The 26,570-nt window shown below is 41.0% G+C and overlaps 1 protein-coding gene across 1 annotated transcript in view; it reads right to left on the reverse strand.

The window, feature by feature from the left end:
* Nucleotides 1–25,483, reverse strand: part of ankrd50 (ankyrin repeat domain 50) — a 39,524-nt gene extending 14,041 nt beyond the window's left edge. Inside the window, exons 1-3 of the mRNA XM_006798905.3 lie at nucleotides 25,235–25,483; nucleotides 22,829–23,943; nucleotides 7,004–7,236 (exon numbers count right to left, since the gene is read on the reverse strand). Of these exons, the coding sequence (XP_006798968.1) occupies nucleotides 7,004–7,236; nucleotides 22,829–23,334 (739 nt within the window). The 5' untranslated portion in view covers nucleotides 23,335–23,943; nucleotides 25,235–25,483. The remainder of the gene's footprint in view (nucleotides 1–7,003; nucleotides 7,237–22,828; nucleotides 23,944–25,234) is intronic.
* Nucleotides 25,484–26,570: the final 1,087 nt, after the last annotated feature.

The raw sequence follows: 26,570 nt of genomic DNA on the forward strand, positions 1-26,570 counted from the left end.
TGTGCCAAGGTTGGCAAAAGAAAGTAAACAGAGTGAATTTAAGTGACAGTATACAGGACCCAGACACACATGTATCTGAGACGCTGTGGCCTGTTAATCTTAAAATTTTATGTTTGGTTCTTAACCAAAGATGTTTTATCTACATTTTTTGAAGTTATTAGCAAAAAGTTAATGATGCAGTTCATTTCTGATAAATTATAAAACATAATTTTAAGCACTTTGTACCTAGAGAACAAACCAAGACTTTAGATTATCAGACCGAGGCAAAGTGTCTGCTAAAAATACCCCCCATATCGTTTACAAGTAAGAGATGGCAGTGATTATTACCTTAGTCCAGTTGTATATGTTTTTTCATATTTATAGCACCAGACTGGATTTACACTTTGATCTGATGAGTCGACCCTGTCTGCATTTTTGTGTCACTGTCAGGAATGTCTCCAACTGTGACCTTAAATGACTGGCTGGATGTCACACTTTCTGACTGGGAAGAAGAAGGCCATTTTTACTTAAAGAAATAAAAAATGAAGCCTTGCTTTTCCAGAAGTAAATGTCAATATGAGCCATTCGCTTATAAAAAAAAAATTCATCAGCTGATCAGACACCTTCATGTAGTCCGTGCAGTACTCTCTCAAGCCCCCACACATACATGCCTGTTGAGAAACAGTGACTTTAACAAGTATGAATCAAACAGTATTGTTCAGAGCCCTTACAGTCCAGTGATGCTTTCATGTGACAGATGGAAAAATCACATGAGTCTGATTCAAATGCTATGTTGGAACTATGATTTAAAAATGGGCTGCAAGTATTTCGATGAGACCAATAGCAAAGTAGGAAGAAAAAAGAAAAAAAGATGGCAAGAGATTGAGGTTTGAGCTGAAAAAAATAAATATATACACACACACACACGGGGGGCTGTTTTTATTTAAACACCCAACCCCCACCTTGCACCTTCATACAGCCCTCTTTTCTCTGTCCCTGCTCCACCTTCTGCTGGAGGCCTTGATAAATTGGCACAGATTCTACCCGGCTCCCAACCAAAATCGCTGCCTAAGTGTTTCCACTGCGCTACCGCTACAATGCCCTTACAGTAGCACAGCTCAAAGAAAAGGTAAAGTCAGAAAAAGCAGGATTTTTTTTCGCTACAATTTGCATCTCGAGAGTGAAATTTTAGTCCAAGTCAAAGGTAACAAGTCCGAAGCTTATTCGAATCGGAATGATCACATAACACGGGTCTGCCAGAGGGATACTGTGCAAAATTCTTGTACTCCTCACAAACTGACCCCTCTTTGTTTGTGAGGCATTAGCCAAGCGGATGTGAGTGAGGCATTCTGCAGCATAAGTCAGTATGCCTCCTTCCTGTTCGGTCTCTGAGGTGCTGAAAACTTCCCAAAGCACATTCCACTCAGAGATAGACACAAGGAATAACAGTTGAGCAAGAGACAAGGAACTCTGAGTTTTGCTCCTGGGGAATAAAGTCATCTCCTTAAAAAAATGAAATGAGAAATTCCAGCTGAATGCACTTGCTGTGAGTCAGACTGAAGCAAATTTTGCAAAAATCAAAGGTAACAGAAAGCTTTGAGTTACTCACATAAAACGAGTCTGAATTCTTTTAGTCATTTTAGAAGTACAGGACCAAAATTCAGGTCCAGTGAGCTCCCTTCAAAACCTTGTGGTTAAAGGTCATTCCTCAAACTCTATCAGCACTGTATTTACAAAACCACGAAGTTCGCATTACCACAAACCAGAGTATACTGGGAAACTGACAACCTCCACTGCGACTAAAACGGACGCTCATATAAAATAGTAGTTTGCTTTGCAGCGAGCATGAAAGTGGACGCTTTTGGCAGGTCACTGCCATCTCTAAATTGTAAACAATATGCAAGATATTTTTAGGGGACACTTGGCCTCAGTCTGATACTCTGAAGTTCTTTGGTCTATTTTCAGTCCACTGCTGCATGAATAAGGAGCATTCATAGCGCCATATTAATAATAAGGTACAAAAGGCAATAGAATACACTGTGGGTGAGTGAGGGAGTGTGTGTGTGCAAGTCCACATCCGTCTATGTGTGATGGAAAAAAAAAGGAAAAAGTCAGTCTTGTAGAAGAATTTCCAGCACTGGACTAAAAGCGGAAGACTGGATCCAGACAAAACAAAGACACTGCTAAAAGCATTAGATCAAGGCTTACTGTAGTTCTGCAGGAGGATTTCAGTGCATAAACTAGATAAAGAACTGAAATAATAAAAGGTATTAACTGTGGAATATGTTCATAGAAATAAAAATACATCAGCAAGTCTAAACGGAAAGGAAAAACAAAACCAAATATGTCCTTCACTCCCTTCAAGTAGGGACATCACATCTCAGATGTGAGGCTGGCACTCTTTTCAAAAGTAGATTAATCTTTTTGAACTAAATGCTTGGCAATTGGAGTAAGAGCTCAACAAAAGCTTGGCCATCAACAAAGAGGCAGTAAAGAGAGAATGAGCTTCAAAAAATGGAGAAAAAGAAGATAACTGCCACTTATCAGATTGTTCCACGATGAAACTCACCTCAAACCATATAAAAAAAACAAAACAAAAAACAAAAAACAACAGACAAGCACAAACAAAAGAGGCGCAACAAGCAGAAACAGAACTAACATGTTCAAAAAAACCCCAAAAAAACATTTTTGTCTTTGGTATATAAGACTATGTTCCACTATGAGTCCGCTCTGAACATGAAGTGCACACCAGATAAAATCTCACTATTGAAATTAATGATTTGGGCCAAACACAAACTGCTGCCGAAAGAAAATCAAATATAAAACTTCTTCCATCTGTGTTGTCTGTGGACACAAAGTTTTGGAAAACGCTTTAAACTAAACTGATACCAATCCACACGAGTTCCTACACAGAACCTTTTAAGTTGGAGGAAAGCGTGGGTGGGCGTGTCTTTGAAATTATGAAGTGGGCAGCCTGCATCACGGTTGGTTTGTTGAATTACATGCACGATTCCCACGAACGAGTCAAAGTGAGACTCTAGTGTCCTGAATTCCTGTTTCCACTCTTATACAAACAATGACTAAGAAACAAACTCACAATGGAGAAACTAGACCCACGGAGTGGCTGGAACTTTTGCACGGAAATAATGATCAAAATAGCTGACAATTCATTTTCTTGCAGGAGACCTACAGCGGGTTAAATAAGTACTAAATGTGTTACCAGTTTTCTAAGTTAATACAATGTGCTATTGAGATGAAATTCTCACCAGATGTCCCATCCAATCCACACAAGCAAAGAAATCAAACCATAGATGTCCATAAAATTAAGTGTAATAATGAGAAATGACACAGTATTGAACACGCTTACTGAAATGTATTTAATAGAGAAATTCTTCTCATGCATTGCTCAGGGGTGATTTTGGCCCATTCTTACACACATACCTGAAGGTTTCCTTGACCCCTTCTATGAACTTTGAACTTTTGTTCTTTCCATAGATTTTCCATTGGATTGAGAGCGGGTGATTGACTGGGCCATTCTAGCAGCTTTATTGTCTTTCTCTGAAACCAACAGAGTTTCCTCAGCTGTGTTTGGGATCATTGTTTTGGTGAAACATCCATCCTCGTTTAGTCTTCATCCTCCTAACGGCAGCAGTTTTCTATTAGGAATGTCTCTGTATGTGTTTTCTATTTATCCTTCCTTTAATTATATGAAGCGTGCCATTGTCGTATGCTGGAAAACAGCCCCACACCATGATGGTCCCACCTCAAAACATATTTACTTTTGGGATGTTATGCAGTGCCTTTTGAGCTTCTCAGCAAACTTTAAACTTGCTCCAACATGCTTTTTCTTTAGCAACAAAGTCTTGTGTAGCAAGCGTGCATACAGGCCATTATTTTCTTTAAAACAATTGTTCCTGCTGATTCCAACTCTTTGTGTAGCTCTCCACAAGTGGTCCTTGGCTCCTGGAAAGCTCATCTGATAATTCTTTTCACTCCTCTGTCTGAAATCGTGCTGGGAGAACCTGGTAGTAGCCAGTTTATGGTGAAATTATATTCTTTCCACTCCTGGATTATGGCTCCAGCAGCGCTCACTGGAATCTTCAAGTGGTTTTGAAATTCTTCTGCAACCAATGCCATCAGTATCTGTTGCAAAAATAAGGTTGCAAGGTCTTGCAAGAGCTCACTGGTTTTACCCATCATGGGTTGTATCTTTGGTAATGAGATACCTTTTTATAGGGACTGAACCAGCTGTTATTCATTAGCATTAAGTGGCAGGATTGCTTTCTAATTACTGATAGATTTCAGCTGCTGTCATGACTTTCTAGGTCTTTTTGCACCTCCATTTCGTCATGTGTTCAACAGCTTTTCCCTGTGTCATGTCTCATTATTACAAACAACTTAAAATATGGACAGTTATAGTTTGATTACTTTGCATGTGTGAATTGGATTGAGGAGTTACCAACATCTGGTGAAAATTTAATGTCAATAGCACCTTTAGAAATATAGTTACTAAGAAAACTGGTGATGCGTTCAATATTTACTTTACCTGCTGTATATATGGAAAGCATATTTTAAGAGTCCTGAAAACAACTTTGAGCGTGACCTCTTAATTCTAATTACAGTGTTGCATTTAATTTGGAATATATACAGGAATACTATTTGTATTATCTAAAATGATAAGAGGCAAGCAACATAATCCACTGAAGACAAGCCAGAACATGAACAGACTGCCAAGCAAATTAATTTGCTGCTGGGGCTAGATATTAAAGAAGGATGCTTGTTACCTGTCCTATTAATTCTATAGGATTTTAGGCGCACATTATATTGTTACCATGCATTTCTGTACATACTATGCACAGAGACCTAATCGCGATCATACCCGATTGTGAGAGCTCATCATGAAGAAATAACAGAACCAATGCGGGATTTAAAAGCTGGAGCACACAGAATCTGACATTTTTTTGTTGACCGTCCAGGATTCCAATTAGGGCTGGGCGATATGGCCTAAAATTCATATCGCGATATAATTTGAGGCACGTGCGATAATGATATATATCACGATATATTCTTTTCTTCTGTATAACGTATTTTCCACACTATAAGGCACACTTAAAATCCTTTAATTTTCTCAAAAATCAAGAGTGTGCCTTATGTATGAATTCTGGTTGTGCTTACTGACCTTGAACCGATTTTGGCGTGCAGAAATCTGTTAAAAAATGTTTTATTACAACTTGGGTAAGCCGCACTGCTTGATGGATTGTCAGAGCATTACGGCTGCCGTGGTGAGGAGCTTCGCGGAGTAATCTGGGTCCAAAACTCTGTCCACTTCAGGTCCCAAAGTCAAAGTACGCTAAGAGTTAAAAACGGTCTAAATTCTTTCATCTTTAATTATATCATCAGCATTGCTGCTTTATCGGGTGTAACAATTAAGTTTAACATCCAGGCATCCATGAAAACAGAATTTATTAAATTTAACGGAGTTAGAAGTTAGCAGGAAGTTAGCTCGCTAGTTTCCACCTAAACATGACATACCATGTTCTGACTGAGAGATTTTTGAAACTAATTAAAACGTACAGCTCTGCTACCACTTTCCAACATAAATGAAGACAGGAAACCACAGCAGTGGCGTTTGCAGGGTTACTGAAGTTGGACTACCTGGTATATAATGTTGTGCTACGTGATTGCTAGCGACACAGCTATGTTAGCATAACATTAGCACAGTGAAGCTGGAGGATGAACGCCAACTTTTTTTCCACTCGATAAAAGTTAACGTGAGGGATTCTGGTGGTTGGGGACAAATGCAATCGCATGCAGGATGCTATACACGGAGCAAACTTCAGTCAGGAGAACAACAGATTATTCATCCACAATACCAGGTTAGTTATTAATATACTGCAACAACATGGGAATAGAGCAGCTGCGAGAGAATTCAACATTAATGAATCAATGTTACGGAAGTGGAGGAAGCGCAGTTTTTTTGCTTTCCCCATATTTCAAAACTGTCGCCCGCCATAATTTGCAGATGATAACGGTTTTAGCCGCTGCGATGCTTTCGACCAAAACAGGCGCAGCTTGATGACATCATCAACATGCGCTATCGCGATAGAGCGATATAGTCAAAATCTCTATTGTTGGCCAAATTTATATTGTTTCTATCATATATTGTTTCTATCGCCCACCCCTAATTCCAATATAAAATTAATAGAAATAGGAGCACTACCAAATAGAACTGCTTTTGGAGAATTAGATCATACAAACATAGGCATTTTATAATTTATGCAGGAACAAAAGGAAGAACGCATGTAGCTTGTTCATCCCCAAACCTGACTGCAAGCACCTCCTGAGGAGGGAGCAGCACAACTATTCAGAATGCTGGGATGTTGTGTAACAGTAAAAAAGGTAAGGTGAGGGCACTAGAAGCTCCCACATTCAATGGCTTTGGAAAGGTAGACGGGGGACACGCAGTAATGCGAGTCTGCAGAGGCAACTTCCTCCCACACAGTTAGGTTTTTGATTAATGTTATGCCAGCTCATCGCCACAGAGTAGGCTGCTGGCCTGACAAGGAGATAATAGCAGTGGGTATGGTACAGTGTCACAAGACAAGGAAAAGCTGCATCTCTTACAGAAGTCTGCAGTGGTGACTAATCCCTTCAGGCATGTCATAATGTTAGAAAGCATTCGAAGCAGTGACCAAAAAAAAAAAAAAAAAAGACCGATGCTGCAGGCTTTGTTTGTAACTGCTGTATTTTTTTGTCAAAATATGTATTATTAAATCTGAAAAATGGTTGCCATCAAGCGGAACAAGCATACAGCAGTACTGACAATTGCAAGTACTTTCTCATACATCAAACTGTCTCTTTTCAACAGCTCAGCTCAGTTGTAATAATGGTATCACAGTGATTTTGACAATGATGTATTGATTTTTAAAAAACTACATGTAACACCCTAAAGCTTTTGGAAAATTGCCTCTACATTGGAGAACAGTTATCTTAACTGAGCAACGAGAAAAGTTGAACCATTTACCTGTGAATAGTTTGGTAATGGCTTTGTTCTGTCGTCGTGCGGAGCAGATGAGCAGCAGCCAAGGAGGCAGAAACTCGTGGTGACTGGCCAGGAGCTCTGCAATGGTCCTGGGAGAACCCGGGGAGGACCTCTGTTCCCCCTCACCCAGCTGACTGCCTTCATCAATGGAGTCCACAAGCAGGAAGAGTGCCTGCTGAGGAGGCTTCACACTCAAGAGAGGCAGGAGTACACACCTGATGAAAAAGGATGAGACATGGAAGGAGAAAAAAAATTGTTACAATGTTTTCATCTTTTTGATTTTGTTTAATTGATGACATAAATCATCTTCTTTCAGGGGTTGCCACTGCAGATTCTGGTCTCTAGCATACTCATCTGCATGTTCCCTTTCACTACTTCCATGAATCTTCTAATTTTCTGCTTCTTCTCCTGCCTAGCAGCTTCATATCAAACAGCCTTGGTACTCTACATATGTCCAAACCATGTTAAGCTTGCTTCTTTACCAGCTCCACCTGTGGTGTCCCACCAATGTACACTAATGTAATGTTGTTGGCCACTCCCAGTAAAAATCTTAAAATCTTCAGTTCTGCCACCTCCAGTTCGGCCTCCTTTTTTTTTGTAGCATGTATTTAAAGTCATGTACCTACACTACCTCCACTCTTTGCATCTTCCCTGTTACAACTGTCTCCCTCTCATTCACACACATATTCTGTCTTGCCTCCACCGGCTTTCATTCCACTTCTCACTAGAGCATACCTCCAACACTCCAGACCATCTTCCACCTGCTCCCTACTCTGACTGCAGATCAGGGTCATCTACAAACATCCTAATCCATGTCCTGACATCATCTGTCAACCTATCTTGACATAAAAAGTAAAACAAAAAAAAAAGTACAATTCACACAAGTTCACCTTGATAGGCCAGTGCATTGTCACTTTTGTTATTTTTTTTATGTTGGTTTTGCTAGCTAAGTTCTATATTCACTTTTATTTACCCAGAAAATGATACATGTTTTTATTTCCCCTTCTAATGAGCTTAGATATTCATGCTTAGGAAATAAAAACTGTTAGTAATAGTAATAAACATTCTATTGACATTCTCTGCACAACACGGGCTTTGCTTCAAGATGAATACAAACAGTTGGTCTAATACAGTGAAACAGTGGCTTTACAAGGACAGAAGCGTCACAACACAACCAATTTCAGTTAAACTGTTTAAATAGGGAGCGCAAGGGTGTTTAAGTACATCTCCATCCAGCTCAAATTGGATCCATTAACAGGCGTGCTACCAATGATCTGCGCTCAAAGAGAGATTTACAGATGATACAATCACTATAATTCGTCTCCCCCCACCGAAAAAAAACTTTGCCCGACAGCTAGATTTTCAGCTTTGAGATTATGCCAAAGATGTGGAAGGAGAAAAGTGTTTTGCAACTTTAACAACAACTAAACATGGATATTTTCTTCAAGTCGAATCTCAACTGACCTCCCAATAACATTAAAATTGATGCCTGAACATTAATATCCATTAAAAAACAAACTGTAGCATTCAGTAAGAAAGCAAATGTGTATTTTAAGCATATGCCACATTAACCGTTTATGAAAATCCAAATGCAAGTGAGGCATGATTCTGCTTCAAGGCTAATGTGAAGATCACACGTAAATGTACACTAAGCTAATTTTTCTTCGCAGGACTTCTGTTCCACTGTGACTGCAACTAGTTTGAATCCCCCATAAGATGTCTGCCAGGGGAAAATGTCATCTCCTAATACTCACAAAATTGCTTCCAGCTCAGCTGGCTGTGATAAAGGATCTGAGGATTTCATATTAGTGACATTTTACTCTGGGTCTAGGTTAATTAAACATTTAAAGGAGGTTGAACAAATCGATCACTCAACATAAAAACTTGACTCAAGAATAAACGTGGCTGCGGGGCATTTGAGGGTCTTTTAGGGTAGCTGCCGCGCAGATAAAAATCAGTCACCTTCCGGATGATGGGATGGTCTCTTTAACTACCACTCTTCTGTAATGGAACTGACATTGCTTGTAAGCGTCGTTATAAAACACCAAGACGCAGTTTTAACAAGATGTTTTTTTGGATGTTCAACAGCCTGTCACTAACCCTGCGGCTGCAAAGACATTCCCTTTTTGAGGTTCTACCATTCAAGACCTAAGTTTTACTTCAATTTAATGTCCGTAATGAACATGGGTGCAGGAAAAGTCATGTTATTTGGGATGCAATTTCTGTCATGGTCCTGGGCCATATTGGCCCAGTATTCATAGTTTTTGTGTGTTCTTGTATTTTGTTCTTTATTTATGCCTTGGTTCCTAGGTTGTTTAGTTAAGATGTTTCTTATTCAGTAACCCCCTGTGTGCCCCTCTATCTGTGAACCCTTGTTTTCCCTCCTTGTGTTTGATTCCATGTTTTCCCCAGCCCGTTATGTCCGTGCTCTCTCTCCTCCTGTCTGAACCTCTGTGTACTTCCTGTTTTACTTTGACAGTCTCTCCTAAGTATGTGTCATGTTGTGTTCACTCCTGCCCTGTCTTGTTACGATTATCTGTGTCAGCTGTGTTCCCCATGTGCTCCCACTTCCCTCGTTTACCCTCTGTGCATTTATGTCCACGTCTCCCTCAGTTCAGTGTCGCGTTCTCCCTCATGACTGTATGCCCCTCCGTGTGTTTCCTCGTGAGTCAGTAACTTAGTACTTCCCAGTTTAGTTTCATATTATTTTGTATCGCCTTTGTCCTCTGTCAGCAATAAAGCTGTATTTTGAGTTCAGTCCTGTTTTCCCATGAGTTTGCGTTTGGGTCCTCTCCTGCCTGCACACAGCCTGATCATGACAATTTCAGTCTAAAATACAAAAGATGCCACTTCTACAATTAATTCTTCTTGAATACTGAAAGAACTTTGACTAAATCTCCAAATGTTCCCACATAAAAAAAATCCCCAAAACTCTGATAGAATAAAAGAAAGACTTTTATGTTATGCAGAAATCCGACAATATGGAACTCGTATAACACCCTAACTTCTAGTATTCAGGAAATTAAAAGCAAATCCAATGTCTATTCTATTCTATTGTTGTTTCGATAGCCTAAGGCAATCTCTTCCAAATTACTGATGTTATAATTGGAAAAGTAGCAAACAATCATAATTAAAAAGTTGGAATTAAAAGTTTGTTCTCTTTTAATCGGTCATTTCAGTACCAGATGAAATCCGTCCAAAGTCAACAACCAATAGTTATACATGTTTCTGTGAAGCTTCAACTTTTGTTGAAGACGTTACAGAGAAACCTGAACTCTCAACAGCAAAAAAAACAAACAAACAAACAAACAACAAAAAAAAAAACAGAGTTATGGTTTTATAACCTTCACACTCCAGTGTGATGCTGCTCAGCCTTTGAGAAACACAGTCAATCACTCCTTCTTATGGTCGCAGCCCGCACAGAACCTGCAGTGCCATCTGGGAGCCCTTCCAAAAGGAATGTCCATCCACAGGGGTGACTGTGTGTGTGAGTGTGTGAATAGTCATGTTTGAGGCCATGTTGCCTACTGAGACAATCAAATCCACAGCGACAGCAAGCGGTCGAAACAAAGAGCCATTCTTCTCTCACTATTCAGCTACTTTCGGGCTGTCAAAGAGTCAAAAGACAAGGACTGCAGACAAAGGAAACTTAGCGGGATGTGGGACATGGAGAGAAAATCAGCTCAGGAAAAGCTGATTTAGTTTGCCAGACAAACCTGCAGCATACCTGAACCAGAAAACCAAAAGCATTTAAGCTTCACATGGTGGTCTCTGACTTTTGCACCAACCTTTTAGTTCTTGTTCAAATCCTTAACATATGCCCAACCCAATGCCAATTGCCATTTAAGTCTAGAGCAAAAAGGAAAAGAAAAAGTAGAAGAGGGGGATGTGAAATGCACCTAACGCAGTCACCATCTGTCATGTTGTATTCACGACCGCGGCAGCCGTCACTCCCACCACAATGGTCAAAGCGAAGCTTCCAGTGAAACGTTCAGTGAAGACGTCTGGGGCGACAAGGCAGCGCTGGGCACCGAGCCAGTGCCTTGTAAATTTACGCAGCTCATTTTAGAGAGCTAGCCCATACCCACACACTGTATGCACACCAAAACTATGATTAGAAAACAGCAAAAATAAGATCCATGCATGGCCTTGAAGAATAACCAGCAGGTGAGTTTAGCTCTTAGCTTCAGACAGATCACAACACGGAGAGATACCGACAAAGCTTTCCTCCATAATGGCTTAAAAAGACAAAAGTTGAAGCGAGGCCTTTGCATTAAAAAAAAAAAAAAAAAAGCAAAAAAACCCCTCAGTCTTCATTTAGTATTGAGTCAATTTGGAGGAAGCCTGCTCAGCATCTTTGCAAAGTCAAGACAATTTAATACCACAGAGCTCAATGACAACAGCTGACTCATACACCGGCTCATCCAAACTGAAAGGGACGACTATCTTGCAGATCGTTTGCTCACAGTTTCCTTTGCGATTCGTACATTATGAATTATATTACTGCAATCATCCCGTCGAAAGTAATCACACTGACAAGAACAATAAGAGTGACTGGTGCTGTGGGCAAAATGTTCTGAACAAAGAGGCTCACACACTTTAACTGTATTCTTCCCATTATGTTGGGATCGACCATATGGTCTTGTTTCCTGCTCAATCTGTTATCATCCAACTCCAGTTTCATCTGATTGGACATAAATTGCAATTCTATGGGTTTATTACAGACTTTGGGAAAACATTTATGCACTAAAAAAAGCTGGACTTTTAAGCTTTAACAAAAACAAAAAAACGTGGTCTGATCCAGAGTGGTTACACAGGAGCAGAACAGCACTTATGTAAGCTTTGGACAGGCATACTTACATTAATTTGAGTTGAGTTTTCATTAGACAGATAATCCTCTGAGGATGTCAACCTTGCAGCAGAAAATTAGTTGCTTTTCAAAAATACTGAAATGGACATGATAATCATTTGTTCAAAATGACTGAGTGGAGAATTAGGTGATGTTAAAAAAATCCCTATGAAACTCAAACAACTGTATTTTGTTGAAGTGGAATATGAGCTTAAAACATGACATTTTTCTGATTAACGGCACCATTTTATTAACATCCCCCCTGACATAAAGCTACTCTGCACACACTTCTCGTTCTCTATGAGCTTGTAAGAAGCAAGTACGGCCCATGATTCAATAACTTGCAGAACCTCATTTCGCATCAATAACTTATTCTCCTCATTTTCTGAATGACTTATCAGTCTCTTATGTCGTGGTGGAGGAATTCTCTTCATTACAACATTTCTTCTGTCCGTTGAGGTTCACAGGCATTTAATCGCAGTTCTTTTTAGCTACGAGACAGTTCATGATCAACTCCGCAAAAAAAGCCCATCACCAATTTCGCTGCCCCTCGGCCACCATGCTTGACAGGTGGTATGAGAAGTTTAAGCCAATAATGATGACATGAGATAGCCTTTGTCAGTTGCAGTTGCCAACAACCGAGATGACAGTAAGCGTTTGGTTTTTGCCAAAGTGGTGCTTTGCCTTAAATTCAGACATCTCCACTTTGGTCTCATCTCTCCAAAGGACACAGCGGTCTATTAGTTTGTTCAGATCCAGCTTTGCAAGCCTTAACTGTGCTGCTATGCTGTTTTTTGAGAAAAGAGGCCTTCGCTTGACAACCTTTACAAGCAAGCCATCCTTGTTGACTCAATTTCTAATCGTGCCGTGGTGAACTTTTAATATGCCAATTGAGGCCTGTAGTCTGTGAGACCCAATGCTTTTGGGGTTTACCATAAGTTTGGACTGCATAGTCCAACCTTTAGATAAATTTGTTGGGGACATCCCCTCCTGGGAAGATTGTGGCATTGTGCTAAGACACATCTGAACTCTCCTGATCTGTAAATGGCACAACATCACACACGCTGATGATCAAGTAATCGAGTCCATTTGATTATCAGCACGTGGCTACTACTTACTGATTCTATAGGAATTAAGAGAGTAAGGATATATTTAGTTTTCACAAGACTCTGCAGGACTGTATGTTGTTTCCTGGACAGGGCTGAATTATAATAGATTTATAATTTCAATAAAAAAAATTATGACAATTTATTATTTATCCCACCACTTTGCTCCTGACTTGGGTATTTAAATTACTTCTTGATGGATTGCCATTCCAGGTCCCCAAAGGACACAGTCTGTTGACATCGGTGATCCCTTCACTTTTACTCCAACACCACTTTGAGGTTGACATTTCCGGTTTGGAGTAAAAAGCCAACTAAGATGGCTGCTATTAACTTCGGTGATCCTTTGACTTTTCAAATAATGTCATGGTGAACCACATTAGCACACCCACACAAACATTTTGCTTAAAACGCACCACTCTGTTCATGTCTAGCCTGACAAAGCCACCAGTATGTTGTACTAAGTGCACCAGTATGGTACATTTAGTGCTGCCTAATCAGCAAAAAGACATTTGAGTTGTCTCTTAGAAAAAAACAGTAAACATGTCATCTAAATAGAGATACCTGACTGTAAAGCCTCTAAGATTGTGTTTACATCCTGTAAATATATTAAACAGATTTCTTACAAATTATCAACGTGTTCAGGACTAATTTATCTAAAATAGAAAATAATACCACATCAAATAACAGAAACTGAAATTTTACACTCATCAACCACAGCAAATAAACCACTGTCAAGAATAGCAAACAACCTTATCGCCTCACAATCCAATATTCAGCTAGAAAACCTTGGCATTCATGTGAATGCACTCCTCCCAACAAATTCTTAGTGAGCATTCAATTTCCAGTGTTACTTTCAGAAGGAAAAAGGTGAGAGTTCAACAGCCTTTCAGAAGAGAGACATTATTTTTGTCAGGTGGAGGAATGGGCTAACTGTGGAAGTGTGACCTTGTCTAAATCTAAGGGTAACTAGCATCTTAACTGAAAACCCCAATCCACAAAGGCTCCAACCATCACAACTAAAAGGGATCAACTGCTGACAAATATTTCCATCCACAACCAGACAGACATGACTACTGCCAGAACTGCAGGTGGACCTGGGGCTGGGTGACCAAATAATTTAAGTATCAGTTCTGCTTTGAATGATTATGGAAGTGGGAATAATGTGAAAATGATTACTGTCTTGCATTCAATTTTGCTATGAAGCACTTGCAGCAAATCAAGCGTACACCTTTCCTTTACAGCAGAGAAATTTAAACCCACACTAAACTCACTTGCTGCTTAGAGCAGCTTCAGCCAGGATGACGGAGAGCCTTCGGTCAACAAGATGCATCTACAGGACGTAAATCTCTCAAAGTTTCACAGTTAAAGCTGTAGGTGGGTTATTGGTTCCTTAGTGTCTCCAAACTGTTCAGGGTCTCTTACCCAATCCAACTTTCAGATGTCTGCACCAGCTCTCTAATATTCACCCACTGGCTGCTGAGCATGTCTCAAGCAGGCATCTGAGTCCACTGCCGCCTGGGGCTCTCTCTTCGCCTCATCTGCCCCCCGCAGACATCCCCAGGTGGAAGCAGACTGCCAACAACCGGCAGCTGCCATTGCGAGGCAGACTTTAGAGTCAAAACAAAGCCTAGTTAGGGCCCAACTCCTCTTCTTGATGAACTCGTGTCCACCACCACCACCACCCTTTACATCTTAATTTATTAATTTTTCAATTGAATTATATGTATATTTTTTAAAAGATTCCCTATAAAAAAAGATTTTTAAAGGCAGTTTATGGACAACCATAAAACAATAACAGAAAAAGTATGACAAAATATGTGAGTATCATTTTTGACAGCTTAATGACAACTCTAAGACTGTAGCTGATCTGGTGTATTTCTTCTTTTACTTAGAGTAATTTGAGACAGCATTATTTTTTTAAACATTGTATAGTGTTTACCACATTTGCAATAGGTGGGGGTTTATGCCAGGCTATAATGTGGGCATACAGCGTGAAAAGCTGCACCTGCTTGTGCCATTGGTAGAAAAATTTATTACTATATTGACGTCTTAAGTATCCCAGGATTTGGGAAAAGGGCTCTGACATCTCAGCCACGCTCCACTTCAGGCCACGCTTTAGCCTGTGGCATCAAAACAGGTGTATAAACCTGGCATCGAAGGCAGATTATCTGACATAACACAAAAGTAACAAAACAAAAATCATTTTAGAAAAGCCCTGTAAGTATTTGAAAAGTGTTTTCTTCAGCGGTTCTTTAAACCTGCTGGACAATGCAAGAATCTGATCTCGTCTTAATGGATTTGCACGATCAATTCTGCGCTGAATCCCTCAGCAGACAAATGCCTCCTGCTTGACCGAGAAATGGTGTGTTGGAGACTGCTTGGTCAGGGGGAAGTGAGAAGCATATGAAAAGAGATCCAAGTTGCTTTCATGCAAAAACAGCTACAGCTTTCAAAGGCAAGTCCGAAAAGAATCTTCTTAATAGACCATTGCTAAGTGATAAAGATTAGATTAACTAAAATGTGAGTCTTATGACTTTTATTTTTTTATTTGAAAGCATCTCACGAGACTGATCACACACAATGACTACACTGTGTTCACTGTGTGAGAGTATTAGTCAACTTATTACCCAAAGTAATTCCAATTGTAGTTGTTCAAAATGGACCAATTTCTTGGTAAATTATAATAAAACGGGATCTCCTCATTCAACGTTATGCATCTATATAATGATGCTGTTTAATGATTTGACAAAGTGTAAACACACTTCTTTCGTTGCCACCATGCATACCTCCTCATACCATAACTATTCCAAATCCCCCCGAGCTCTTCCCAACCCAGACGAGGTGTGCATTCCTGGCCAGCTATCCAATACCGTCAAAGGAATCTGAAATTTTATCCTTTATGGGTCCCCTTCCCCCCCCCCCCTCCCTCCCTCTTGTCCTCATCCAGTACTCTGCTGTGCTCCTGCTCTCCTCACACACAGATGTACACAGACCCACAGCTGGGTCCATGCAGCTTAAGCACACAAATACACACAATGGGAAGGATTTCAGCACTGACAGGTAAACCTCCAAGCAGAGGTTTTACCTGGATTCACAGATTTCTGGAAACAAAGGGCAGCAGAGTGATGCTGAAGCTTTCTGCTTTCTGAAAATAATCTCAATATTCGATTAAAGCCCGAGAAGTGCTCCAATGAGCAAAATTTGTCTTTGTTTTTGGTCCTTAGTTGTTTTGATGGGTTGAAAGTGGGTGTGTCTGTCAAGGTCATCGTAGGCTAAGGAGCTTGGAAAGACAAGCATCTGGACTTCTTTAAGTTTCTTGAAGACACTCCAATAGAATAGAATAGAATAGAATAATCCTTTAATTGTCCCACAAGGGGAAATTTGGTTGTAACAGCAGCCAAAAAGACACATATACAAACAAACAGCACACAGAACAGAAACATACACAATTTTTCTTACATATTTACATTAAGAACAATGGTTACTATAAACAGAGAGTACTGTACAGTTATTAAATTAAATAAAGATAACTACAGATAAGAGGCAAACCAGGTTGTGGTGCGAATCGGTTAATTAACTTATTGCAGTTACAGCGCTGATGTAAACATCTATGTTTGTTGGGAGCAGTTCAGATTGTACAGTCTGACAGCTGCAGGGAGGAAGGACCTGCGGAAACGCTCCTTCATGCATCGAGGATGCAGCAGTCTGTCACTGAAGGAGCTCTGCAGTTCAGCAACATTTACATGCATGGGGTTGGAGACTCTGTCCATCAGAGATGTTATTTTGGCCAGAGTCCTTCTGTCTCCCACCAACTGCATTGGGTCCAGGGTGCATCCCAGAACAGAGCTGGCCTTCCTGATGAGTTTATCCAACCTCTTCCTCTCAGCTGCCGATAAACCGCTGCTCCAACATACAACACTGTAAAAAATGACAGATGCCACCACAGAGTCATAGAAGGTCTTTAAAAGCGCTCCCTGGACTCCAAATGACCTCAGCCGCCTCGGCAGGTAGAGTCTGCTCTGACCCTTCCTGTAAAGAGCATCAGTGTTGTGGCCCCAGTCCAGTTTATTATTCAGGTGAACACCCAGGTACCTATAAGAGTCCACTATCTCAATGTCCACTCCCTGGATGTTCACCGGTGTCAGTGTGGTGGGTCTGCGTCTCCGGAAGTCCACCACCAACTCCTTGGTTTTCCCGGCGTTGATCAGCAGGTGGTTCTGCACCAGTCAACAAAGTCCAGAGTCCACTGTCTGTACTCTGAGTCGTCCTCACCTGTGATGAGGCAGACTATGGCAGAGTCGTCAGAGAACTTCTGTAGGTGGCAGTGTGGGGAGTTGATGGAGAAGTCTGCAGTGTAGAGGGTGAAGAGGAACGGTGCCAGCACAGTTCCCTGTGGGGCCCCCGTACTGCAGACCAGCATGTCAGAGACACAGCCCTGTGTCCTCACATACTGTGGACATTCTGTGAGGTAGTCCAGTATCCACTGGGACATGTGGTGGTCCCACATGTGGTAGGGCTTAAAAACTGGGACTCTCCACCAACTGCTCTTAGAACTGAAGAAGCTTCTCAGATGAGAGGTGAAACATCTTTAAGGAGACTTAAAGAAGTCCAGACACTTTTCTTCCAAGCTCCTTAGAATTCAAGTGGGTGGGACTCTGCTGGAAAAAGGTGATCTCATATTCATCTCTACCAATCAGGGTTCTGCAGCAAAATGTGATGACAGTTGTGGGATTGTTTGCTTAGGTTTCCAGACCAATATCAATCAAACGGGTTTAAAACACACCCACACAATCCGGATGAGCCACAGAAGACTAGTCCAGTTTTTTAAGCCTTTTCTTTAAACCATTCAAACACTAGAAAGTCTTAGAAGTTTGCTTGTATTTAATTTGAAAGTTTCAAATTGTAACTGATTCATCATCTTTTCATCAAGTTTTCAGGGGCTTTAACCATTTCAGTAATATGTCAGGCAAACATTCAGCAAGTCTAGCTTTGCAAAAAGCTAGGATTTGCTGCTTTCCTCTGTTCCAAGCCCTAATAAATTAGAGACTTTTATTTAGACTGTGAGATCATATGGAGATTTCATCTTGGGTTCTACAAACATGATTTACATTTTCCACAATTATCCAATATTCTGTAGACTAAATGAACAATCAGAAAGGAGCTCCACTTCATGAATGAGTATAAACTTGCAGCAATGCTGACTGTGAGTGTGTGAGGGTAACAATTACATGAATCAGTTTTGTATGCCCACATGCAGCACGTAGGCAGACATATCCACAAACAAATAAGCTCTAACAAAAAGTACACACATAGCCGGTGGTGTGGAGACAGACGTTGGCATTAGATTGCTGAGTCATCGGTGCAGCCACACCAGTGCTGCCATTTCTCCTCATCTGCTCTACTGGAGCTGATGCGTCACACTGGGAGTCTTTTTTTGGTTTCTAAAATGTGGGCCTAATCGGCAGCGAGTTTTCCACAGCCGTGCACCACATGAAAGCCAGCGAGCTGCTTTCATTTAAGGTCCCTTAACCCCAATAAGCACGGCCGCCCAACGTGCAACAGTCAAAAAGTCAACACAAAGACAAAAAAACACCGCAGAGCTCCCGCTTGGTTAGATTTACTTCAGACTCGGGCAACCAATATGGGTGAGGTCACAGTTTTACGTTAATTTTATATTATTTAAAGCTTTCTCTTGTTTAGGTAACAATCAGATCAGAGGCCTTTGCAAACGTCACTACATTTATCTCTCTGGCATAATCGGTCACATGTCAAGATGCTTAAAAAGGAAATCCCATTGTTGCAATACCGTCTAGAAAAATGACTAGGGGGAAAAAAAGGTTTAACAATATTCATGATCTCACCGGAGGCAAGAACAGCTGATCTAATCTTTCTTTAGCTTTGACTGATGTGACTATTCTGGAGGATCAACAGTTGTTTGGAACAAAGCAACAAGCAAAGAACCGTCTGATGAAGCTGCCAGCAAATCAACATTTCTAACCATCTTTTAGGAAAATCTCAAAACTGCATCATCAATTTCTTCCACAGACAATTCTTGAGGGAATAAAACATTGCCAAGAAAGTTCAAATCTTTTTCACCAGTTAAAGCCACAGTCATTCATCATTTCTGAAGTCTGTGCCCTTTCTATAAAAATAGAAACTCATCCAGCAGCAATTCAAACTTAACTCCTGCTTACCGGAGAATAGCCTTACAACAGATCCACATACAAGTCACACCTACACTAAAAGCCTGCTTTGTCCCATCAGGGGAAAAAAAACAAAAAAAAAAGAGCAACTTTTGCCTGTCATTTGACCAACGCGACTGAGTTAATTCCACCTATTCGAAGCCAGCTCTTTTGTCCTGAAGGGAGAAAGTGACGTATGTTGGATGACAGGAGGCTGACTGGTTGTTTAAAAATCACAAACTGATTCAAAGGGGAAGACTCCAGTCAAAACATGGCAGTGGCCTTTGATAGCGCTAAGACACAGACTACAGAAGAAGCGATAAAGACAGAGGAATGTGCTTTGGCTTTGTCTGGAAGTCGAATCTTTGATGATACACTGCAACTCAAGTGTCAAAGCCTTTAGATAGCTCTGACGGCAAGCAGTGAATGTACCAAAGTTTATTTTATGAAGTTTATTGTCTGAACAAGACACACGCTGGCACTGGCAGACGTGAAGCACACAAAGGGCAAATTAAAAGGTGAAACTGCCTTTTGATGCAGGCATGAATTAAAAAAAAAGACTTTATAGAAAGTCTGGCTAAAAGAACTAAAGTCATGACCACAATCTAATAAAGGATTTTTTTGTTAATGTTACGATTAAGGCCACAGATTTTCCTTTTACTGACCTTCGGGTTATTTCCTTTCTATTATTTTAGGCCAAAAAAACTCAGAAAAAGCATTTCAGATGTTTTTGTCTATCCAACATACAAAAATTAAAAAATAAAAAAAGAAGATCTGAGAAACTTGATAGCATAAATTCCCATGTAGATTTCTGAATTATTGCTTTTCTGTGCCTCTTTCCCGTATTGCCTCCACTGCTCTCTGTTTCACCACTTGCTCCTTTGCAAACTTTACAGAGCAGTTGACAGACAGGTTAAGATGGAAATTCATCTGATTGAGCAAACTGGACTTAAGAGCGAGGGAAACAAGGAAAACCTCCATCGACTGCTCTTTTCCGTCATCGTCCAATCACCGTTTGCTGTTGAATCGGTAAAGTTACAAACAACTGCAAAGAAATGAACAAAACTTGTTGTGTGCCAGCGTGAAATGCCTCCAAAGTCCTGACCTTTCGTCATTAGCACTCTCCGTGCTCCACACGCAGGTTTACGGATGCACTGCTGACATCTGATCTAGTAAACATGAACTAACATCAAAACTGAACTGATCTGTCCTTTAGCAGAGATACTGGACCGACAGATAAGTATCCAATCAATGAATCAGTAGATAATCAGGCAAATTTTAAGAACTTGCTTTAATTCTGTTTATTCACTCGATTGACATTTATTGTTAATTTAATCATCATGTCCACAGGACACATCTTAAAATGCAAGATTGTTCTAGTGATACTTAAAAATCAACTCTACTTTGAAGATATCCTTCATTTAAATAGTACATTTGCTTCTTATTATTAAAGTCACTGCTCATGCTACATCTGTTTGTAACCTGACAGCAATAAAACACAGAAATTAAGGATTACAACATGGGGAGAAACTTCAGGTTCATAAAAATTTGCAGGGATTTATTAAAATGTCCAAATTTTGGTTAGTTGTGGTATCGGAGTGGAAGTAAGTGGACGTAAACCCATGTAAACCCATTGTATTAACACAGTGCTGGTGATTACTACCAACAAACTGACTTGTTTGTCTTTGACTAGGCCAAAGAATTTTGCAGGGCCTCTTGCACCCACTCACTAGGTAATGTTTAAAATCACAGCTGGAAGGCAGGGGAGGAGGAGGAGGGGGTCAACAGCTCCTCAAAAAAAACTGTGTTAAACAAGACTTAACTAAATGAAACTTGTGTGACTTTTATTGCAATAAATGTGAACCCAAAGGTAGTTGAATCAAAACAAGACGTGAATCCCTGTGTAAACGTTAGTCCTGATTTAATTACTACTCATTGAACTTTTCTAAATGACAATGCCAGATGCAATCTTGACTTCCTGAATCCAGATAGCATCTCGATCAGCAGGGGATCTGTTCAGATTTTTGTGTACAACAGCGCCTGGGATGCTTTTACACCTGAGATGGCGATAAGGCATTTACTCAACTGTTTATGTGGCTGACGAACACAACAGGCAGAGATAATAAGCCTTGTGTCTTTGTTGTCTGCAGATTTAAAGCCCGAGGTCTCGAGTATTACAGAATATTTGCTTCACGAGGCTGGGTTCAGTGAAGTGCAAGTGTCCGCAAAAGGCCCTCAACATTCAGAGTGACACAGAGCAGAGCTGAAGTGAAAAATCTGTCCCTGTTGGGTTCAGTCTCTTTTTCAATGTTCCTATGATAACCTGTCCTTTACCTCAGAGGGGCAAACTGAAGTCTGAATCATTCGTGGAAGCCTTGTGATTACGAGACGATGACAAGACAAGCATTCCCTTAGGAATGAGTGGGCTTAAAAATAAAAAATAAAAAAAAAAAGTGGGTTAGGATCTTGACTCTGGTGAGTAATTGAAAAATGATTTACCTTACTGAACATTTGACCTACTTTTCTTCCTGTGTGTGATGCTGAGATGGTACAATAAGCATCACCAGATGGCCAGATGAGAAACGTGAGCGTGTGTGTACAGTGCTGCATTCCAGCCTGTGTTGCATAGACGGCCTGACCTATACTGTGTAGACAAGTCGTGCAAGTAACGCACACATGCCGCTCCGTTTAAAGCCCCCGTCTGCAATAACAGTCCATCTTGATCGTGTTACATGTCCGGGCAGGGTGCTCGAATCCCACAAGCCTACTGTACTTCAGCCTTACATGTGCACTTCATCATCTTGCACAGTGTTGGACTGACCCAGGTGAACCTAACAATCACAGTTCAGCGCACCCAGGTCGGTGAGTCAGTGATACTTCAAAGCTTCTTTCTCATGAGTCTCTCACCTCGTGAGCTAAGCTACAACTTAAAAATATCTGACCTTTCCTGAATCCAAAGACAAGCAGGGACAGTCCCACCCAGCATGTCGCACGGGGGGGGCACAGGCAAAACCATGACAAGAAATAACTGGAGAGGCTGCTGGGGCGGAGCTATGTGATGAGTGTGTGCAGGGAAAAAAAATAAACGGGGGGAGGTGCATCAGGGTCAGGAGGTGGAGAGGGTAGGTTCGGGGGGGGGATGGGCTGACTGCACTTTACATTTCTAGTCAAACCAAATTCCTAGATTTCCATTACTACCTGAAACACAGTTTTTTACTATTTCTTTTTTTTTTAATTTAAAGTTGCAAGAAGATATGAAGAAACACTTAATAGGAAGATTTATATTTTCCAAAAAGGAATCATAACTCAGGTAATTTTGTGCAGTGCTGCAATAGGTAGCTGTTTCAGTAAGATATAAAACTGCATCAGTTTATTTTTTTAATAAATTAACAGGAAAAAACTGATAGAGACTGAAAAACAGGATGGTGGTGTGTATGTCTAATCATCCAGTGTTTAACAATGAGATAAAAGCTGCCAAAAACACATAATAGTCACATTAGGCAAGCTGCAAATGGCAACAATTTGCTTTTAGATGTTGACTAATTGATTAAGCAAAGAATGAAGTCCTGTCGACATGGATTAGTTATCCGTCTCACTGTAAAGAGGTGCTAATCTGTGAAATCATCTGCTTGCAGTCATACTTTAACTGTGTAAGTGGGTGTGTCTTTACCTCTTGAAAGCCTCTGTGGGGTTCCTCTCGCACTCTCCAGGCTGCAAAGTGTTCTGCACAGCTGGATCGCGCACCTTTTCCTCATATCCTGGCAGTAGCCCGCTGCGGCAAATCTGAGCCACCAGACCTCGGATGAAACCGCCGACGCACAGCGTGTCCGAGTCATCTGCCCGGCAGAAGTGGAAAGCCAGGCTTTGCTGGTGTAGACCGCGGTGGGTTCCCTGGGCTGATGTGGGCCATAACAGCTCTGTACACAGTGCAGTTTTCCCACTCCCTGGCCCTCCCACCAGCAACACACCCCAGGAGCTACCCGACTTTGCAGATCCTGCTGTGAGGGTGCCGGGGTTGGACGCACTACCACCAGGTGCCAACGGGGGCTGTTTACTGGGAGTGCTGATTACTCCACTGAGGTTGTTGGTTTTCTCCTGGAGGCAATGCTGGATCTTATGGAACACCCACTCCCGGCAGTAAAAGCGCTTCCCTTTCAGCAAACTGGTTTGGGCCATTTTGATCTAGTGCTGCTGTTCCACCTATTCCTCCTCTTCAGGTTCCCTTCATTACGCCCCTTCACGTTGTCATCTCCAACAAAGGCTGGCTTTAAATTCGAACATCCATTTTGTCAGGTGCAAAAGAAGGATGCACTTTAGCTGTCCTTGGTTTTAAGAAGCAGCGAGAGTGAAGGCAAGCTGGGTGAAAAGTAGAGAAAAAAAGCAGAGTCGCTGTGGATGGCAGAGAAAGCAACTGAGCTATGGAGCGTTAGAGAAAATGTAGGTCAAAATGAAAAAAGGAAGTTTAAAATTGAGGTTTAAACCATAGATTTTCCACCAACTTTTTCCATAGCTTCCCCACTGGTTGAACTAAGTGCTCCTTGCTATTATGAATGTGTTGCCTTAGCATGGCGCTGGGCATGGCAGGGCACTCGGCTCTTGAGTGCATCCACTGGCAAACTCAAGCCACCGCTGCTTGATAGAATTAGCCATGGAAGTTACTGATATATTTCCACTGATGCATTTCAGATGCCACCGACCAAAAGGGTGTTTCCATTACATTAACATGGAATAGACTGCCAGCGCTGAATGGCTTTCTCCAATAACACACTAAGCCTGCCTCCTTCCCTGGAAAACAAAAACAAAATGAGAAGACACAAATTTAAAAAAAATCATCAATATGTCCTAATTAGTCAAGTAAGCAGATGATGAGACATATTTTACTTTCCTAGAAGCAGACAGTGGAAAGCACAAGTGCGTAATTTATTTACACATCTACTGCCCTAAAGAGTCTCCATATAAGCTGAAGCAGTTTGACACCATTTATCATCATGCACAGTACTTTTACAGAAATTTTCCAGCCTACAAAGAAGAGTGAACTCTATTTAGTGAGCTACAAGAGGTGGGCAAGCTGGTTTTTCGGTGCTTTCATCCTCCACATCCCACATCACTGCCTGCCTGCCCTGCAACTAAATTCTTGGCAGGGGTTCGTCCAGTTTCTCTAGTCTATCCACTGATCCCCTCTTCCTTCCTATGTGGCTTTAAATCCCAAACAGTCCACATCCGTCCTGAACTGTGAGGGGGAATAAAGTCCAAGTAACAGGACCCCCTTTCCTGCACGTACAAAGGTCGTTAACATGGGCGTAAATGTAACATAACAGCTCTTTTCTAAGGTTTTGCAGCAATGATTAAACTTTAGAGGGCAAAAAGGCCCATTGAAGCTCTCACCGAGAAGATTCTGGCGCTTTGGTGGCCAGCTGCACTTTAACCATCGTCCTATTTAGTTGTTCATCATCGCTGTTGTTTCTATACTGGAGCAAATGCAAATATTCCCCAGTCTCCCCAGCCAAGAAATCACACGCTTACACACACCCAGAGGCTTACACGCACACGTGCGCGCGCACACACGTAGTCTTGCTGGTTACTTTGTGACACTGCCAAATAACAAGGGTTTACACGGGCTGCTATGCATTTCCACATTTCTGTTTTTCTAAGGCGCTCCCTGCCGTCAACACAAAGCCTTCCAAATAAGTGTTCAATACATCAAACCTTAGCTGTCTTAAGACGGAAGGCGACCAAAAAAAACAAACAAAAAAAATACATCCATCAGAGAAAACGACATAAATTCACTTCAGCTGACTGGAAAGGAAGCGCAAGTCTTTTGTATGGCAGACAAACCTCACCCATTTCTAATGGGATACAATTTACACCTATGGGGGCTTTTTAAAAAATGACTAGACCGGCGAACAACTGCATTTATTAAGAAGGGAAAAAAATCATATAAAGGCTAACTGAAGCCGGTCATGTTCCTGCAGCCCACCAGAACTGTTCCTTCAACTTCAATTGAGCCAATTGTGGAGCGTTTCTCTGTCTTCGCTAGTTTTAAATGTCTCACAGTCCCAAACGGTTTTCCTCTCACCTCTTTCCGATTCCTCTCGCTGTTTTAGGGGGGGTAAAGGGGATTGCCGTGTCCGTAGTCTACACCCTTTCTGTCCAAACCAAAGGCTCCGGATAAACCGCACGACCGTTCCTCCCGGCGTAATTCAAAGCCCAATTTTGTGCATTTGAGCAACGTTCACGTCTTTCTTTGAATCGCTCCTTTCTGTCGGTGTCGGCTCCTCCTGCTGCCCCTACACAGCTCCACAGTGAGCAGACTGACTCTCCGCCTCCTAACACTCTACATTTCTCCCCACTGCATGCAGAACACACGCTAATGAGTGGCGCAAAGCTTTTTGGGATTTGTAGTTTTCAACCTTTGGTCGCTATTCATTGTGTACAAACAGGTGGTTCAATATAAAAGCGGAATAACAACTGCAGATGAATTATTTTCTCATGGAACAGTTATTTCGCTTTAAAGCCAGGGTGTCAAACATGTGGCCCGGGGGCCAAAACGAACGGTACAAACCGGTCCAATAATGTCATTACAAAGACTGGTTCTGCTCATATCCAATCCAGTTTTTCAATATAATGTACTTCCTGTTGTGGAGATGCTAATTATACTAGACAGGTCTGAACACTTTCATTTTATGACAGGTGAGCACTCCTGTCAGGTTAAGATCCTAATGCTTTTCTTTGATTTATAGTTTATATCTTATTTGTTCATGCAATCTGCACTTATCTCTTCTCTTACACAATGTCAGTCTTACATTTACTGTTTTTAACTAACTTCAATGTTTACTTTTATTTGTTTTTATCATTGTTTTAAATATAAAAAAAAAATTCTCTCACATTGTATAAGGCCCTCACCGAGTTATTTAACTGTGTTGATCACCAAGTTGTTTGAATTATAAAGAGATAAAATATGCACCTTACTTGAAAAAAATGAATAACTGTATTTTGTTTATAGATAGATAGATAGATAGCAAAGTTGTACTTGAACATGAGAAAAATGACCCTGCTTTGATTCTGCCTAAGGCTTTTTAATTAAGGACACTGCAACATTTGCACACTTTTTATGAATGAAGTGCAGCCACTGATGCTGAGCAGAAGATTAGCTGTGAACTCACAGTAAATCAACGATGCCTTATACCTGGCTGAATTATGGCTCCAAGGTCTTTATCTGGGGAGTATATGAGAATGTCTTTATAATTACATTATACCGTCTATATATAATCAATCTCAGGTTTTTCCTTTCATTAGAAAGCTATTAACTGTGATGTACTTCCTGCTTCATGGCTGACACACCAGATGCTGTCATTGTTAGAGAGCAGAAGGCAGGTGCGTGCTTTAGAATTAGGTCTTCCTTTTGACTCTGA

This window comes from Neolamprologus brichardi, chromosome 2, assembly GCF_056152115.1.
Source record: "Neolamprologus brichardi isolate AB-2024 chromosome 2, ASM5615211v1, whole genome shotgun sequence".
Taxonomy (NCBI): Eukaryota; Metazoa; Chordata; class Actinopteri; order Cichliformes; family Cichlidae; genus Neolamprologus; species Neolamprologus brichardi.